The 19029-nt window shown below is 52.2% G+C and overlaps 1 protein-coding gene across 1 annotated transcript; it reads right to left on the minus strand.

Moving 5' to 3' along the window:
* Positions 1-3282: 3282 nt before the first annotated feature.
* Positions 3283-9575, minus strand: LOC125435131 (cornifelin-like). Its single transcript, XM_048501192.1, has 3 exons — positions 8504-9575; positions 5947-6083; positions 3283-3678 (listed from the first exon to the last, which is right to left on the minus strand). Exons 1-3 carry the CDS (start codon positions 8619-8621, stop codon positions 3589-3591), a joined length of 345 nt encoding a protein of 114 aa, XP_048357149.1. The 5' UTR covers positions 8622-9575; the 3' UTR covers positions 3283-3588.
* Positions 9576-19029: the final 9454 nt, after the last annotated feature.

Raw genomic sequence — 19029 nt, forward strand, 5'->3', positions numbered from 1 at the left:
TTTCCGTTTGCTTTGGTCTTTTTAGTCAACACTGTTGCCCCCACCTCTGCCAAAAAAAAGGTAAGAAGAAGAAGAGTTTGGATTTATATCCCCCCTTTCTCTCCTGCAGGAGACTCAAAGGAGCTTACAATCTCCTTGCCCTCCCCCCCCACAACAAACACCCTGTGAGGTGGGTGGGCTGAGAGAGCTCCGAGAAGCTGTGACTAGCCCAAGGTCACCCAGCTGGCGTGTGTGGGATTGTACAGGCTAATCTGAATTCCCCAGATAAGACTCCACAGCTCAGGCGGCAGAGCTGGGAATCCAACCTGGTTCCTCCAGATTAGATACACGAGCTCTTAACCTCCTATGCCACTGCTGCTCCTGTAAGAAGGAAGGCTGTCCACTGCTGTAAGAAGGGAGGCTGTCCACAGCTCTTCCTGGACTGGCCACGTCAGCCCACAAGGTAGAGTTTACATCAAGTTAGGTTTTGAATGTTCCCTTAAAGCAACAAACAAACAAACCTAAGAGATGCTGTCTGGTTTCCGGGCTGCATGGCCGTGTTCTAGCAGCATTCTCTCCTGACGTTTCGCCTGCATCTGTGGCTGGCATCTTCAGAGGATCTGACAGTAGGAATGGAAAGCAAGTGGAGTATATATACTGTGAGGTCAAAAGGTGAGGCCCTCTGAATAGAGTAGCCTGGTATGCGAGTCACAAAGAAGTCTGTAGCCTGGGAGTTACATACAGCCCGGAAACCACACAGCACCCCAGTGATTCCGGCCATGAAAGCCTTCGACGAACCTAAGAGAGTGTCTGCTACAGCTCATCTCCTTGCTGACGTGGTCCGTCGCGATCCAAGATTTTGTTTTCGTTAAGCGTTCACACCTGCAGCCTCGGGGGGTTCAGTCCAGGAAAAGGGCTGGAGTCTGTCCTTTCTTCCCTGACTTCTTGCCATTTTTTTTCTCACGCTGCCGTCCCTTAAGGCTTTTTATATCCCGGCACTGGGCGTGCTGCCCTTCTGGAAGCCGCTCTACGACTCCACCCTCAGAGATGTTAGCAGGAGCCTTGTAGTTCAGTCAGAGGCAGACAACTTGGGTCCCCCACCCTTCTTTTATCTTTATTTAGCCAGCATGATGTATTGGTTAAGAGCAGGGTTTGATTCTCCACTCCTCCACGTTTCCAGCGAACTCTTACCTGGTGAACCAGATTTGTCTCCCCACTCCTTCTTTCTTTCTGGGTGACCTTGGGCTAGTCACAGTTCTCTCTGAACTCTCCCAGCCCCACCCACCTCACAAGGTGTCTGTTGTGGGGAGAGGAAGGGAAAGGAGTTTGTAAGCCGCCTTGAGTCTCCTTACAGGAGAGAAAGGTGGGGTATAAATCCAAACTCTTCTTCTTCTGTCTGCCTCCTAGTATAGTTAAGAACTTAAGAACATAAGAACTAGCCTGCTGGATCAGACCAGAGTCCATCTAGCCCAGCACTCTGCTACTCGCAGTGGCCCACCAGGTGCCTTTGGGAGCTCACGTGCAGGAGGTGAAAGCAATGGCCTTCTGCTGCTGCTGCTCTTGAGCACCTGGTTATTAACAGAGGAGCTGCTATCACAGCCCTTTCCTTGCAGGTTTCAAAAGGGTTGGGTCACGCTTGGCTCATGAGTGCAGTTGCCAGCCTCAACCTGGCTGGAGATCACCTGGGATTTCAGGGGACGGAGATGAGTTCACCTGGGAAAAACGGCTGCTTTGGAAAATAGACTCTAGGGCAGGGGTGGCCAACCTATGGCGCTCCAGATGTTCATGGACTACAATCCCCATCAGCCTCTGCCAGCATGCTGGCAGGGGCTGATGGCCATGCTGGCAGGGGCTGACGGGAATTGTAGTCCATGAACATCTGGAGCACCATAGGTTGGCCACCCCTGCTCTAGGGCAGCGGTGGCGAACCTATGGCACGCATGCCAGAGAGGACACTCACAGCTCTCTCTATGGGCACGCGCACCGTCGCACCCAGAGGTGGGATCCAGCAGGTTCTCACCAGTTCCCGAGAATGGGTTATTAATTATTTGTGTGTGCTAAGAGGGGGTTACTAATTGGGTCCGCTTTTCCATCTCCACGCCCTCGCCTCCCCGAGAGGCATCCTGCCTTTGAACGTGAAGGTTCCATATAGCAATTGCGACTAATAATGTCACTCTCTGAACTGGGTTAATCCCTTCCAGGTACTGCAATTCATGGATTCTCAGCCTTTCGTACCTTTTATCTCACCAGTCTCTATCCAAGAACCTGTGTGTTTCACCATTGCTGTGTTCAGATTTGTGAGTTGGGGCATTTTCTATAATGGGATGATGATTTAGAAATGACCTGGTGCAAAAAAATTGGGGGGGGGGGGTCGTGGTGGGGTGGCTGCCCATGGGGGGGGCATCCAACTCAGGTTTTACCCAGGGCTAGGTACGCCTCTGCCCCCTTTGCTGAGGGGGGGCTGGTGAGGGAACCTGTTACTAAAATTTTTGGATCCCACCACTGGTTGCACCCCACTCCCCCCCCCCGCACGGGGGAGAGGCCAGGTGTGCGGGGGAGAGGTCTCCTCCTCCCGTGACAGGTGTGCTTGTCCTTCCTGATGGCCTCAGTAGTATTCAGGTAAAATTCCCGTGTTGGCACTTTGCAATAAATAGGTGGGTTTTGGGTTTCAGTTTGGGCACTTGATCTCTAAAACAGTGGTGGCAAACCTATGGCACGGGTGCCTGAGGTAGCACTCAGAGCCCTCTCTGTGGGCACGCGCAGCCAGACCCCCCCCCCCCCAATCTAGGCTGGCCTGGGCCGCTGGGCTTGATTATTAGCATTAAACCTAACATCTAGTTTTGGGGAAGCAGTGTAGGTAACCCTGTTAAGCGCTGTTAAACCCCACTGATTTTCATGCGAAGAACTAAAGCACGATCCTTTACCCAGGAGTGAGTTCAGTTGCTGGCAATGGGGCTTGCTTCTGAGTAAACCCTCCTAGGGTCGTGACTCACCCGTTGGAAGAGTTGCATGGTTGCTTCAAAGCAAAGCCACCGACTACCACCAAGCTTACTCCCGAGTAACGCATGCCTCGGATCCAACCATTTTTTTCTAAACTGAAGCCTCAGTATTCAGGTTAAATTGCCGTGTTGGCACTTTGCGATAAATAAGTGGGTTTTGGGTTGCAATTTGGGCACTTGGTCTTGAAAAGGTTCGCCATCACTGCTCTCAAAGGTTCGCCATCACTGCTCTCAAAGGTTTCCCATCACTGCTCTAGGGAATTATTGTCCCCCCCCCCCCCCCCGGCAGTTCCTCCCCATTCCCCTCTGCCAAACAATCTTCAGAAATTCCCCAACCTGGAACCGGCGGTTTTACTCATAATTGAAGTGACAGCTCAAAAGGCCAGACGGAAAGAGACAACCCGCCCCGTCCCAAACCAAAACCGTCCCTTCGGTGTTCCACCGGGCAGCAGTTCCCAGTTCCCTGCACAGCAGGATTATCCGCCCAGGCCCAGCGCTGGGTGCAAAGCTTCCTCCAGAAGGGGGGTGGGGCGGGCGCGGTCATTCCACAGCGTGTCTCTCCTGGACGTCGGCAGCAGCCAGGGAACGACGCGTGTGCATGGAATCAAGGTCAGCAGGGGCTCTTCAGCTCTCGGGCCATCTGGCAAAGGGCGCAGGGGCAGCAGCAGCAGAACGCCACCCAGTCGCAGCAGACGCAGCCCTGCAAAGAGGAGGCGGCTGTCAGTTGGGGTTGGGAGGAGCTTCTTGTGCAAAGTCTGGGATGTGCTGGCCGTTTCTCCTTGTGCCCAGTTCCAAGCCCTCCACACCCCCAGTAGGGCCAGACTAAATGCAAGCTGCCCAGGAACGTGAGCAGAGGTGGGATCCAGCAGGTTCTCACCAGTTCCCAAGAGTGGGTCACTAATTATTTGTGTGTGCCGAGAGGGGGTTACTAATTGGGTCTGCTTTTCCGTTAGAAATTCCATTAGGTCCAAAAATCACAAAGTCCTATGTGGCTGGTTAGCGAAGGTAGAAAACGGGATAATTTTAAAACATGTTTTAGAAATATGGTAAAGTTCCTTGTTTAAGAAAAGTCTCCTTCTTTTGATTTCTAGAAACAAAATGAAGTATTTGAAAGTATTAAGTATTTGACAGGCAGTCAATTAGAGGAGAAGTAGTTGTTTCTGTTGGCAGTAGATGATAGGACTTGCTATAATGAGTTTGAATTATGGACAGAAAGATACCAGCTGGAAATTAGGAACTTTTTTTTTTACAGTAAGAGTTTTTTGCGGTAACAGAGAAATTATTAATGCCACGCCCCCGTCGTGCCCCGCCCAGCCCCATTGGCGCTGCGCCACTGTTTGAATCCCACCACCATGGGAACCTGTTACTAAAAATTTTGGATCCCACCACTGAATGTGAGCCATGGAAACAGGAGGGGGTGGGGCAGTGCACCCTCAGCCACTGCGGAGGGAAAGAGTTCTAATTCGTGTGGCTTAGTGGCGGATTCCCTGCAGGGGTCTCCAACGGGGTGCCTGTAGGACCCTGCCAACACCTTTCTCAACACTCACCGATGTGTTTTCTTTTATGAAGAAACTCAGCCAAGTTAGTAGGAGGGCAGGGGTGGCCAACCTATGGCGCTCCAGATGTTAACCGACTAGAATCCCCATCAGCCCTTGCCAGCATGGGTGCATTGGCCACGCTGGCAGGAGCTGATGGGAATTGTAGTCCATGAACAACTGGAGCACCATAGGTTGGCCACCCCTGTCTTCTGAATGGCCACTGGAAATTTGACTGGCTGTGCAGTTGTTTCTTAAATGTTGCTTTGAAGGCAGCTGCCACCATGGCAAGGGCTGATCCTCACTGTGTGACTCGAAGGTGAATTGCTGCCGCCATTTTCTGTCTGGCTCCATCTCTGGCATTGTGGCTACACCAACTGCGCTTTGCCAGGCTTTCAAAGGTATCTGCAGGCTTTAAAGGGACGGGACCCCCTGTTTCTTGGGGCCCTTCTCAAACTGTGTCCCCAGGACCTGGGGGGGGGGGGTAGCCATGTAGTAAAGTGCTATAAAACCAACATCCATTCACCACATGGATACACGCTTGGCAGTTTTGCTATGGGCCCACAGGCCTAACTTGGTCTGTTTCTTTGCTAAGCTTTTCCCCTGCCAAGCTGTCCAGACAAGATGGGGGGCTTTGCGATGGATTCCCTGCAATGTATTGTCAAAGGCTTTCACGGCCGAATTCAGCTGGTTGTTATAGGTTTTCCGGGCTGTGTGGCCGTGGTCTACAGCCCGGAAAACCCACAACAACCAGATTCCCTGCAACTTTGCCTGAGTTTACTGGCTGCAGGCGATCTACTGAACTAGCAAGACCTGAGCCAGGTTGGGGAAGGGCAGGGTATAAGTTAACGATAGATAGACGGATAGACGGATAGACGGATAGACGGATAGACGGATAGACGGATAGACAGATAGATAGATAGATAGATAGATAGATAGATAGATAGATAGATAGATAGATAGATAGATAGATAGATAGATAGATAGATAGATAGATAGATAGATAGATAGATAGATAGATAGATAGATAGATGATGGAGGGAGGGAGGGAGGGAGGGAGGGAGGGACAGAGGGATGGGTAGAGAGACAGAGGCAGAAGCAGCAGGCAGCGGGAAATGGGAAAGTGGGGGCGGTGCACCCTCAGCTGATGGGGAGGGAAAGAGATCTAATCTATCCCCGCTGGATAACTTCCTGTTTCAGCTAAGGAGCTATCCTGCCTGACTCCAGAGCCTGCTTCTCTCACAGCCTTGACTCTCTTAACCTTGCTTGTACAGAAACGCAACATTGGAGAAAGAGACTTTATTTTTGCAAGGCAGAGGCGTCACGAAAAGGCAGCTCATTCTGCTTACGCATCAGCTAGCCGGGAAGGCAGCTGCAACAGCCGTGCAAACAGGCCTCCTCTTGGACGGGTGGTGGGGAGAGGGAGCGGGTACCTTGATGCGCAGCTGTTCCCGCAGGCCCGTCCGCATGGCCACCAGGGCCCCCGGGAGGAAAGGGACGCAGCAGCACTCGCCATATTCCACGCCCACCTTGCAAGCGAGGAGGCAAGGACAGAGGATCCCACAGATACCTGCAGGGGGGAGGAGAACGTTAAGACGGATCAGCCCAAAGGCCCGTTGAGTCCCCCATTTGGTTCACCCCAAGCAGGAGAACAGCAATGCCTCTCCAGCAGCTGGTGTCAAGAAGCATGCTGTCTCTGGTAGCAGAGGGGGCAGGTAGCCATTGTGGCCAGTAGCCACTGATAGCCCCATCCTCCACGGAACTTGTTCACTCCCTCATTTATTTATTTATATACCACATTTCTAAACTGCCCATCCCCGAAGGGCTCTGGGCAGTGTACGCTAGGCCAGACACAATATTACATACAATTGGCCAAAGCAAACAATAAATAAGTTAAAACAAGTTAGAACAATTTACAGAATTCATAAAACAAACAGCATCGATACGATATATATAACAGTAAGATTATAGAACATAAGAACTAGCCTGCTGGATCAGACCAGAGTCCATCTAGTCCAGCATTCTGCTACTCGCAATGGCCCACCAGGTGCCTTTGGGAGCTCACATGCAGGATGTGAAAGCAATGGCCTTCTGCTGTTGCTGCCCCTGAGCACCTAGTCTGCTAAGGCATTTGCAATCTCAGATCAAAGAGGATCAAGATTGGTAGCCATAGACTGACTTCTCCATAAATCTGTCCAAGCCCTTTTTAAAGCTATCCAGGTTAGTGGCCATCACCACCTCCTGTGGCAGCATATTCCAAACACCAATCACACGTTGTGTGAAGAAGTGTTTCCTTTTATTACTCCTAATTCTTCCCCCCAGCATTTTCAATGAATGCCCCCTGGTTCTAGTATTGTGAGAAAGAGAGAAAATTTTCTCTCTCTCAACATTTTCTACCCCATGGAATCATTTTATAGACTTCAATCATATCCCCCCTCAGACGTCTCCTCTCCAAACTCAAGAGTCCCAAACGCTGCAGCCTCTCCCCACAGGGAAGGTGCTCCAGTCCCTCAATCATCCTCGTTGCCCTTCTCTGCACTTTTTCTATCTCTTCGATATCCTTTTTGAGATGTGGCGACCAGAACTGAACACAGGACTCCAAGTGCGGTCGCACCACGGCTTTATATAAGGGCATGACAATCCTTGCAGTTTTATTATCAACTCCTTTCCTAATTATCCCCAGCATAGAGTAAAAGTATTATAAAAATATGGCGCCCGGACCCAAGGCCAGGCGGGGGTAGCAGTGTAGGTTGGATGTTATCTTGGGCGTGCCAGTGATGGAATGGCACGCAACACAGGGGCATCCCAGAGGGGGAATCCGCGGCCGGCCTCACCAAAAGCCCGGTGGAACAAAACCGTTTTAAAGCCCCCCCAGGCTGACAGCTGCCGCCACATCTGCAATTTAACAATGGAGGACCCCCACCGCCAATGTCTTGAGGACCCCCACGACCAATATTCAAGACCCCGGACCTGTGGAGCATCAGCACAGGAGAGCACGGCTTGGTGCGTGGGCCCAGCGCCTCCACCTGCCTGCCCCAGCTGATCCCTTTCAGCAAGGCGAACAACAGAACGCAAAGCAGGTGCAATGCATCTTTCCCGGAAAACGCACAAAGTTTGTGTTGGTCTCCTCCGTTCCACTAAGCAAATCTGTGTCTCTAGTGTGGGATGAGCTGGGCCAAGAAACCCCACCATAATTCCCTTCTGTAGAACATACAAGTGCCTCAGAGCAGCGGCCACCTGAATAGCATGACTAAGCCTGAGATTCTCAGAGTCTGGAACATGGGTCTGCAACCTGTGGCTCTCCAGATGTTCATGGACTACAAATCCCATCAGCCCCTGCCAGCACGGCCAATTGTAGTCCATGAACATCTGGAGAGCCACAGGTTGCAGACCCCTGATAAGAAAGGCTCAGCCATTGTTCCTAACGTTTTGCCTGCATCTGTGGCTGGCATCTTCAGAAGTGTATCATGGAGAAAAGTGTGTTACACACTGTGTCCAGTTACACACCTCTCTGTGATACATCTCAGAAGATGCCAGCCACAGATCCAGGTGAAACGTTAGGAACAAGATCTACCAGACCACGGCCACACAGCCCAGAAAGCCCGCCACAATCAGTTGAGTCCGGCTGTGAAAGCCTTCGACAGGTTCAGCCATGGTTAGCACTTGGACGGGAGACCACCAAGGTTGACTCCGTGGAGGCAAGCAATGGCTGCGACCTCTGTCACCCCATTGATCACCAGGCCGACTAGGCGGGTGTCCCCTCCCTCCCTCAGTGCTCCACGGACACCCCTCCTGAAACTGCATGCTCAGTGGAAAAGGACAGCCATCCCAGACTGGAGTGTACTGTCCTTTGGCAAGCCACTTGTGTTCACCCCATTGTTTTGAAAATCCCACGAGGGGGTCGCCATGAGTTGGTTGCCACTTAATAGCAAGTGCATTGCAGTGGGGGCTCCCGACTACCCCCCTCCCCAGACCTTCTCCAAGACTTACAGATCTTCTTGTCAGCACAACAGTCCAGTAGATCCGTTTTCCAGGCTCTGTACGGACACGGGCAGCAGCGGCCGATGGCGGAGGGTTGAGTGACCACAGGACAGGGTGGGGAAGCCATCCAGGAGAGAGTGCTGGATGGGCTAGTGGCAGAAGAGGGCCAAGTTTCCAGCCTCCAAGCTACTCGATGTTCTCCGCATCTCAAAGATGATCTTCCTCAGCCACCTTTCTCCGCACGGTTGCTTCTGTCCTGTACCGCCGGGAACCTGCCGGGTGCTGTTGTGAAACGGCTTGAAGGCACTTTGGCCCTTGGGCAACGGGACCTCCTTGGTGCTGATGGGAAGCAGGGCGTGGGTCTTGGCACGGTGAGACCTGGGCCGTCAGAAGAAAGCGAAGGGCTTGTAGCCAGGTCCGTTCTGGTTTCCCGTCTTTCAATCTCTGGGTTCGGGAGAAAGGGATAGGCTTGCAAGAAGCTAGGAGGCGAGATGATGGAATGATGCACGGCTGGAGAAGGTGGGTGTGTGGGTGGAAAACCGCCGAGCCAGAAACACCCTCGTCAAAAACCAGGCCACGGTGCTCTCAGTAATTGGCCAAAACAAAGACACCCCAGAGCTGCATTTGCCTAGGAGGCCCTTGTATTATTAAAACAAATGGTTCCGAAAACCCCATACTGAGCGTGAGGACTTGCTCAGAAACTCACGGGAAGGTGGCGTCTGAGGCACGCAGCAACACAGGCTGGGACAGAAGGAATTCTAAATTGTGGCCCTGGGGGTTGAGGTCTAAACTGGGTGTAAAGTAACTCACAACGTGGGGGGCCAGAGCCTGAACTTTCAAAAGGCAACGGCAAAAGGTGACCTCTGCAGATAGGAATCAGGGTATGTTGTGAATGCTGTGCTCCTGTGGGCTGAGTTGCAAATTCGGACATGCCTGAAATAAACAGAGGGGGCCCTGAGCGGTGTACTGGATCTGTGCTGGGTGGACAGACTGTGTGACCATTAAGACCTTATGAGCCTGCTGGATCAGACCAGAGTCCATCTAGTCCAGCCTTCTGCTACTCGCAGTGGCCCACCAGGTGCCTTTGGGAGCTCACATGTGAAAGCAATGGCCTTCTGCTGCTGCTGCTGCTCTTGAGCACGGCATTTGCAATCTCAGATCAAGGAGGATCAAGATTGGTAGCCAGAGATCGACTTCTCCTCCATAAATCTGTCCAAGCCCCTTTTAAAGCTATACAAGTGAGTGGCCATCACCACCTCCTGTGGAAGCATATTCCAAACACCAATCACACGTTGTGTGAAGAAGTGTTTCCTTTTATTAGTCCTAATTCTTCTCCCCAGCATTTTCAATGTATGCCCAATGGAACTCCATGCTACTGGAAAGGGGTCAGGTTACAGTGTTGTCTTGCTGTCCACAGGACTTTGGATCATCTCTACCATGAATAACACAGGGACTTTCTCTCAGAGGCTATGGGGTGAGCGTAGGAAGCCACAGATGCCCTGTCTGGGCCATTTTCAACTTCGGCCCTACATTTCCAAATTGAAATAACATGGCGGCCTACCTCACAGGGTTGTTGTAAGGGGCAGATATGATAAAGGCTGGATTGAACAACCCGTTTTTGTTTTGTTTTTGGCCCCTCCTGCTGAGGTTCCGAAGGGAAGTAGGTTGTCCTTTCTGATGTGCATTTGGTTCCAGTACGGAGCAGATTGCAGCAAAAGAACATGAGTTTTCTTACCACTGTTTCTGCAAACGGTACAAACATCAGGGAGGGGCTGTTGCATATCCCAACACACCCACTTTTGTTAAGTAGGCTCTGGTTTTGCATAACTTCCTAATTGGCATCTAGGCCCGAGTTGCATATTATGTGGGTGATCTATCGCTAGATCTTCTGACGTGTACCTTTTAAAAAAACGTGAAATCCCTTTCCGTGGCTTGTCAACCCTCCCCCCCCGTGCTGTTTCACAACAGAAAATAGGCACACGAGCCTCTAACTCTCTCTCTCTCCTACCAGGACCAATCAAAATACCCCTCACCCAGAGGTGGGATCCAGCAGGTTCTCACAGGTTCCCGAGAGTAGGTTACTAATTATTTGTGTGTGCTGAGAGGGGGTTACTAATTGGGGATTTTGCCACGTGATTTTTGCCTTAGTGACGCCCCTCCTCTCAGCAGTAGCGCGCAGAACTTGAAGCAGTCTAGCAGGAGGTGCACCGGCGTGCGTGGCAGTCTGCGCCTGCGTGCGTCTTGTTACCCTCCGCCTAAGGACCGCAAGACACTGGCTGCATCCCCTGCCCGCCCAGTCCCGCCCAGTGATGCCCTGCCCCCGGAATGCCGGCCCGCGCCCCCCCATCGTATTTTGTCCTTCCACTCCAACCCCATTGCGCGCTAACACGCCACAGTTTGAATCCCACCACCATGGGAAACTGTTACTAAAATTTTTGGATCCCACCACTGCCCTTACCTGGTTCTTGGCAAAGTGAACCGGGGGTGGGGGGTGGCAAGGTTAAAGGTTTGGTAAGGGGGCCCCTACCAAACACAAACTGGGACTCCCAGTTGGTATACAATATTTAAACAGCCATGAGGCCGGATCTCAAATTTCCCCCGTTCTTCCTGCTGAAGAGATGCCCCGATAGAGGTCAAAGCAAAGGGGCAAGACGGCCTTCAGGGCGAATTTCATCTCTTTTAGGGAACTTCGGTTTCTTTTTAAAGGACCATAGTAAGGATATGTGTGGATTTACCTGCTGCTCAGTTTCCAGGGGCAGCTGCGTGGTGTAGTGGTTAAGAGAAGGTGGGTTCTAATCTGGGGAACCGGGTTTGAGTCCCCACTCCTCCGCCTGAGTGGCAGAGGCTTATCTGGTGAACCAGATGCGTTTCCGCACTCCAACATTCCTGCTTGGGCCAGTCACAGTTCTCTCAAAACTCTCTCAGCCCCACCAACCTCACAAGGTGTCTGTTGTGGGGAGAGGAAGGGAAAGGAGCTTGTAAGCCACCTTGAGTCTCCTTACAGGAGAGAAAGGTGGGATATAAATCCAAACTCTTCTTCTCTTCTTTAACATGGGGGTCTCTGGGTCCAGTGCTCCCTCCCAGGAATTTGAGTCATTAGCCAGGGTTGAAAGGGAAGGAGCAATGATGGTCGTGTTTCCTCTTTCCCCTCCCATTCTGATCCTGCTTCAATCCATCCCAGCCCTACCGCTCTGTCCCTGGAAGCAGGGCTCGGAAAGGCGCGCCTCCGGGTCTCCCCGGGATCAAGTAAGTGCCTGCCTCTTAAACTAATTTGACTGGGGGGAGGGGCTTGCAGGCAAGACAGTTTTGCTGTGCCCAGGCAACAGTTGTGGGCCCCCCCCACACACACTCCCCCCACCCGTCGCCGCCATGCCTACACAACCAAATGAATACTGGCTGTTGTGGGTTTTCTGGGCTGTGTGGCTGTGGTCTGGTGCGGTTCTTGCTCCAGGTGCGGATGAAACTTTAGGAGCAAAATCTACCAGGCTACCACCACGCAGCCCGGAAAACCCACAACAGCCAATTGATTCCAGCTGTGAAAACCTTCAACGGCTGACTGACTGGTTGGCTGCCCTTAGCTCGGGGGTCTGCAACCTGCGGCTCTCCAGATGTTCGTGGACTACAAATCCTATCATCCCCTGCCAGCATGGCTCTCCAGATGTTCATGGACTACAAATCCCATCACCCCGAACTGGCCATGGTGGCAGGGGCTGAGGGGAATTGCAGTACATAAACATCTGGAAAGCCGAAGGGTAAATGGCTGCCTCCCTATAATACGACACAGTTGGCTGGGAACGGATCAGGGGCACCACTGTGTTTAGCTCTTGATGCGGCTTCTGGCTTAGGCGCTCCCTGGCATCTGTTCTCCAGTGCTGACTGACCAAACCACAAAGGCGATGATGGAAATGCTAGATGCCTTCTGTAAGGAAACCACACCTCTATGTCACAGCAAGGAGTCTTCTTGCAGTCAAGCCTGCCATGCTGGACCTGGTCACCTGCAGCTGCTGCGCGCAAAACTGCATGCCCCCTTGGGAGTCTAATGCTGGCCAGGTAACAGCACTGACTCAGAAGTCACTTGAATCATTCTCCTTGTCTCCATTTTATCTTCACAGCAGCCCTGTGAGGTAGGTCAGGGTCAGAGTGTGTGACTAGCCTACAGGTGACCAGCCTCTGGTGTTCCAGATGTTCATGAAGTACAATTCCCATCAGCTGGCCATGCTGGCAGGGGCTGATGGGAATTGTAGTCCATGAACATCTGGAGCACCAGAGGTTGGCCACCCTAGGCCATGCTGGCAGTGGCTGATGGGAACTGTACTCCATGAACATCTGGAGCACCAGAGGTTGGCCACCCCAGGCCATGCTGGCAGTGGCTGATGGGAATTGTACTCCATGAACATCTGGAGTGCCAGAGGTTGGCCACTCCAGGCCATGCTGGCAGGGGCTGATGGGAATTGTATTCCATGCACATCTGGAGTGCCAGAGGTTGGCCACTCCAGGCCATGCTGGCAGGGGCTGATGGGAATTGTATTCCATGCACATCTGGAGCATCATAGTTTGGCCACTCCTGGATTAGCCCAAGGTCACTATGCTAGAGTGGGGATTCAGGCCTGGGTCTTCCAAGTCCTAGTTTAGCACTAACCACTACACCACATCCCCCTTCCAGCAAAGCAACCAGGAACCCTGGAGATGCCTCCTTTCCAAACTGAAAGGGCCGCTTAGGAGTACACTTGAAAGGCATTAAATATAAACCCAAATGTCACTGAATGCCACACTCCACTGGAGGCAAACAAGGATGGGCTCTGAGCAGGACCTAGGGAGCGGGCATTGTGTGGCGCACAGCCCAGAAGAGCTCCGTTCGAATCCTTCCACGTCCTGTGGTTGGCCTTGGCCAAACCATCTCTCACACTCAGCTGCCCTGCACGCCACCCTAGGAGGAGGCAGAAACGGAGCCAAGAAAGCAGTCTGTGAAAACACCTCAGGTTTCTGCGTGGGATCTGTTGGCTGGTGCTCACGGGTCATGGAAGTCTCCTCTGATTGGCAGCATCATTAAGGGTCCTCCCCCCGGATCGGAGTGGGAAGCGCAAAGCATGGGATCAGGGAACCTCTCTATCCCACGCGGATGTCCTGCCATGCTCTGCTAGTTTAGCCCGCCCAGATCAGCTTCACCCACCCCCACCATGCCCCAGAGATTGCAAATGCCTTAACAGTCCAGGTGCTCGGGAGCAGCAGCAGCAGAAGGCCATTGCGTTCACATCCTGCATGTGAGCTCCCAAAGGCACCTGGTGGGCCACTGCGAATAGCAGAGAGCTGGACTAGATGGACTCTGGTCTGATCCAGCTGGCTTGTTCTTATGTTCTTATGAAATGCTTTTTAAAAATGCACATTCACTGCTTATTATTTCCCAAACCCTTCTTTCTGACGTCCTTGTGCATGTTAACAGAGCTGTTCTTTACAACAACCCTAGAAGGTAGGCCATGTTCATTACTTCATAGTGCTAGTTTTGACTCTTTCAGATGGAGCAAATAGCCTCCAGGGTGTTCAGCCAGCTCCTTTCCCTTGGGGGCTGAGATCACAAAGGAGCGTAATATTTTCTATGATACACACACATATTGGCCTTATTTAGCCACATGTTGTTGTGGTTAAGAGTGGTGGACTCTAATCTGGGGGACCGGGTGTGATTCCCTACTCCTCCACATGAAGCCTGCTGGCTGACCATGGGCTGGCCACCGTGCTCCTTGAACTCTCTCAGCCCCACCTGTGCCTGTGGTGGGGACAGCAAGGGAACATAAGAACATAAGAACTAGCCTGCTGGATCAGACCAGAGTCCATCTAGTCCAGCCGTCTGCTACTCGCAGTGGCCCACCAGGTGCCTTTGGGAGCTCACCTGCAGGATGTGAAAGCAAGGGCCTTCTGCTGCTGCTGCTGCTCAGCACCTGGTCTGCTGAGGCATTTGCAATCTCAGATCAAGGAGGATCCAGATTGGTAGCCACAGATCAACTTCTCCTCCATAAATCTGTCCAAGCCCCTTTTAAAGCTATCCAGGTTAGTGGCCATCACCACCTCCTGTGGCAGCATATTCCAAACACCAATCACACGTTGCATGAAGAAGTGTTTCCTTTTATTAGTCCTAATTCTTCCCCCCAGCATTTTCAATGGATGCCCCCTGGTTCTAGTATTGTGAGAAAGAGAGAAAAAAATTCTGTCGACATTTTCTACCCCATGCATAATTTTATAGATTTCAATCATATCCCCCCTCAGACGTCTCCTCTCCAAACTAGAGTCCCAAACGCTGCAGCCTCTCCTCATAGGGAAGGTGCTCCAGTCCCTCAATCATCCTCGTTGCCCTTCTCTGCACGTTTCCTATCTCTTCAACATCCTTTTTGAGATGTGGCGACCAGAACTGAACACAGGACTCCAAGTGCAGTCGCTTGGAGACTCCTGGCGGCTGAGGAAAGCGGGGTACTAAACCAAACTCCTCTTCTTCAAAGCCAGTTTTGTCAGCCTGGGTTAGATCCATGGGTCCTTCTAGGTAAGGTTGTCAACCTCCAGGTGAGGCCTGGAGATCTGGAATTAGAACTCACCTCTAAATTAAACACTAGTTCCCCTGGAGGAAATGGCAGCCGTGGAGGCTGGACTCCAGACCCCAAGTGAGCGCCCTCCCCAACTCAATCCTTCCTGGGTTCCACCCTCAAATCTCCAGGGATTCCCCAACCCGGAGTTGGCAACCCCAAGCCCAGGTCAGCCAGACCCTCTTCCAGCTGCCTCTTTTTTAGCAGTCCTCTGCAGCGGAGGAAGAAGTCCTTGTTTTCGTCTGTTCGCTCCCACCCCTTTCTGGCTCCTGGCCGCCGACTGGCTAGAGCAGTTTGCCCAGTTGAGATGGCCAAGCGGTACGTGGACCGAAGATTTACAACCTCTTCGTCTCGGTGAAGGTGCAGGTGGCGTCGCCCGTCAGCTGAGATTACGCTTGCCAAGTCTGGAGCATTTTTTTTTTTTGAAACCCTGCCGTCTCCCAGAAACCCGGGACGTGTTGCAGCAGGCTTCGGCAAAACATTTGGACTCCGAAAATGTAAAAACCACAACTTGAGAAGTTTCAACCCTAACCTGCATAGCCCAGGCTGGGCCAATCTCATCATCTTCAAGGTGTGGGTGTTGACCTTTAAGGCCTTACGCGGCCTGGGACCCTCGTACCTTCGGGACTGCATTGCCCCATACGTCCCAGCTCGACCTCTGCGCTCAGCAGAGGCCAATTTACTGGAGGTCCCTGGCCCCTTGATGACGCGGCTGGCCTCCACTCGGGCCAGGGCCTTCACGGTTCTGGCACCGGTCTGGTGGAACACTCTACCACCTACCGTCCGGGCCCTGCGGGACCTTGGAGAATTCCGCAGGGCCTGTAAGACTGAGTTGTTCCACCGGGCCTTTGGAGAGACCAGCCGCTGAGGGTGCCCCAGCCCGCTCCCCACTGGCTCCATATGGGTCCCTAATGCCATCGGGACCCATTATTCTGTTCTGGGAGGGTTATGTAAGGGTTTCGTGGGATGCTGTTTTAGGATATAACTGTCGTTTTAAACTGTATGGATGATTTTATATATGAGTTTTATATTGGACACTGCCCTGAGCCCCTCGGGGATAGGGCAGTATATTTAATTAATTAATTAAATAAATAATGATGATGATGATGGTAATAATAATAATAATAATAATAATAATAATAATAATAATAATAATAATAATAATAATGAAGGATTGATGAGAAGCAACTGGAAAAACTTACACGATACGAGGATTTAAGGATTGAACTACAAAGACTCTGGCACAAACCAGTAAAGGTGGTCCCAGTGGTGATCGGCACACTGGGTGCAGTGCCTAAAGATCTTGAACGGCACTTAAAAGCAATTGGCGCTGACAAAATCACCATATGTCAGCTGCAAAAGGCCACCCTACTCGGCTCCGCACGCATTATTCGTCGATACATCACACAGTCCTAGATGCTTGGGAAGTGTCCAACGTTTGATGTAATACAAAATCCAGCATATTGATCTTGTTTGCTGTGTATAACTGTTTTGTATAATAATAATAATAATCAGCCCTTGAAACATGAGCAGGGTTGGCCCTGGTTGGCATTTGGGTGGGAGTGCATATAGGAAGTCCAGGTTTGCTACACAGCGGCAGGCGCCTCTGGGCATTCCTTGCTTTGGGGGGGTCTCTGTAAATCGGCTGTGATTTGATGGCTCCACCACGCCACACAGCTCAGAAACGAGTAATTCAGCAGCTTTTGCGGTTGGACGCAAATACAAAATCTGTCCCTTAAAAGACCCTAGGTTTTGTTTTGTTTTTGCAATGGAAGACTTCTGAGAGAGGCAGAGAGAAAAGGCAAACGCGACCAGCGGACATTGTGGACACGGTCGGCAGAAGCTCTGTTTTCTGAGGCTGCGCTGTGTCCAGAGGTGGGATCCAACCAGTTCTCACCACTTCTCTAGAAGTGGTTACTAATTTTTTCCGAGTGCCGAGAAGGGGTTACTAAAGCAACCTCCCTGCCCAATAGGGACTGGAGGCGCGTGCGTGCGGTGGCGCCACTGTTTGAATCCCAGCACCCTCGGAACCTGTTATTAAAATGTTTGGATCCCACCACTGACTGTGTCCCTCTGCAGACGGCGACTTGCTTGAACAATCCCTCCAGAATTCCTGCCCGACGAATCAGGAAGGCTGGTCAACTCTTTCCTCTGGCCTCCCAGTTCCACACATGCACGGAACTTCATTCTTGTCTCTCGACGAGACATTCAACCAGGCAATTCCCCAATCCGAAGCCCGAAACTCTGGCGGATTCGCAACGTGGAACCAGAGCCAAAAGGAGCTGGCGATGGAGCTGGGAGACTGCAGGCTGGCTAGAGTTAACTGCGGCAGGGAAGGTAAACAGGCGCAAAGATGGAAGACCAGGTGGCCTAAGGGTTATGTGAGTGAGCACTGGGGCAGTGGTGGCATCCCCTCGCAGCCGCTGAGGGGATGCCAGTGGCGTAGGAGGTTAAGAGCTCGTGTATCTAATCTGGAGGAACCGGGTTTGATTCCCCGCTCTGCCGCCTGAGCTGTGGAGGCTGATCTGGGGAATTCAGATTAGCCTGTACACTCCCACACACGCCGGCTGGGTGACCTTGGGCTAGTCACAGCTCTACGGAGCTCTCTCAGCCCCACCTACGTCACAGGGTGTTTGTTGTGAGGGGGGAAGGGCAAGGAGATTGTCAGCCCCTTTGAGTCTCCTGCAGGAGAGAAAGGGGGGGATATAAATCCAAACTCTTCTTCTTCTTCTGAGCAAGCTCTCTCTCCCAGAGTGGGCACTTCTCCAGTTCAAACTTCCTAGTCGCAGGAGTCTGCAAGGTGCTCCAGATGTCCATGGACTACAATGCCCATATGCCTGTGTTCGTGGACTATAATTCCCATCAGCCAATTGGCCATGCTGGCAGGGGCTGATCGGAATTGTAGACCACGAACACCTGGAGAGCCGCAGGTTGCAGACCGCTGTGGGAAAGTGCTCTCTTGGCCCTGTTGAAACCCTGCCCTCCTCTCCCTTCCCACTCTGATGCCCCGAGGAAGGCTGCCTGCCTGCTCTTCAGCGTCTCTGCCAGTGAACCGAGGCAACTGAGGCCTCAGTAAGGAGAAGAGAAGCTGGTAAGACCTCTGCCACGCTTCCCACGGGCAGAACAGGCCAGGACAAAGCAAGTGATGGATTACTCAGGAGGAACAATGGCCTCCAACGCCTACCTCTGCACTCCAGGAGGAAACTGGGAATGCTGGAAACAGGTTACTGGGATTTGGGGGTGGAATTAGCACCGGGAACAAAAGGACCAAGGCAGCAGACAGCAAATTTGGGGTCATTATCAGAATGCCAGGAGCCTTGGACTGACGCCTGGACGCTTGTAGAACATAAAAGCCCTTTGGGCTGATTCTCTAAGCTCTAAGAGCAGTGGCTAAGAGCAGGTGCACTCTGATCTGGAGGAACTGGGTTTGATTCCAAGCTCTGCCGCTTGAGCTGTGGAGGCTTATTTGGGGAATTCAGATTAGCCTGTGCACTCCCACACACGCCAGCTGGGTGACCTGGGGCTAGTCACAGCTTCTCGGAGCTCTCTCAGCCCCACCTACCTCACAGGGTGTTTGTTGTGAGGGGGGAAGGGCAAGGAGATTGTCAGCCCCTTTGAGTCTCCTGCAGGAGAGAAAGGGGGGATATAAATCCAAACTACTCCTCCTCCTCCTCCCCGCTCCTCCTCCTAAGTGCTGGGGAGGCCCAACTTGAAATGCTAAAGCTGCCTCTGGTTTCCCCCATGCAGTCTGCCTAGAACACAGCTTCTTCACAAACAGATTCATTACAAGGGTGCTGTGTGGTTTCCGGGCTGCATGGCCGTGTTCTAGCAGCATTCTCTCCTGACATTTCACCTGCATCTGTGGCTGGCATCTGAAGATCCTCTGAAGATGCCAGCCACAGCCACAGGTGAAACATCAGGTGAGAATGCTGCTAGGACACGGCCATGCAGCCCGGAAAGCACACA

Source organism: Sphaerodactylus townsendi, linkage group LG06 (genome assembly GCF_021028975.2).
Source record: "Sphaerodactylus townsendi isolate TG3544 linkage group LG06, MPM_Stown_v2.3, whole genome shotgun sequence".
In the NCBI taxonomy this organism is placed as follows: Eukaryota; Metazoa; Chordata; class Lepidosauria; order Squamata; family Sphaerodactylidae; genus Sphaerodactylus; species Sphaerodactylus townsendi.

Excerpts from the sequence above, each read along its gene's own strand:
- LOC125435131 (XM_048501192.1), bottom strand. The coding sequence starts at position 8,621 with ATGGCTTCCCCACCCTGTCCTGTGGTCACTCAACCCTCCGCCATCGGC. Across the intron at positions 6,084-8,503 it reads TTGTGCTGACAAGAAGATCT|GTATCTGTGGGATCCTCTGT; the intron begins GTAAGTCTTGGA and ends TCCCCCCTGCAG. Across the intron at positions 3,679-5,946 it reads GGGAACAGCTGCGCATCAAG|GGCTGCGTCTGCTGCGACTG; the intron begins GTACCCGCTCCC and ends TCCTCTTTGCAG.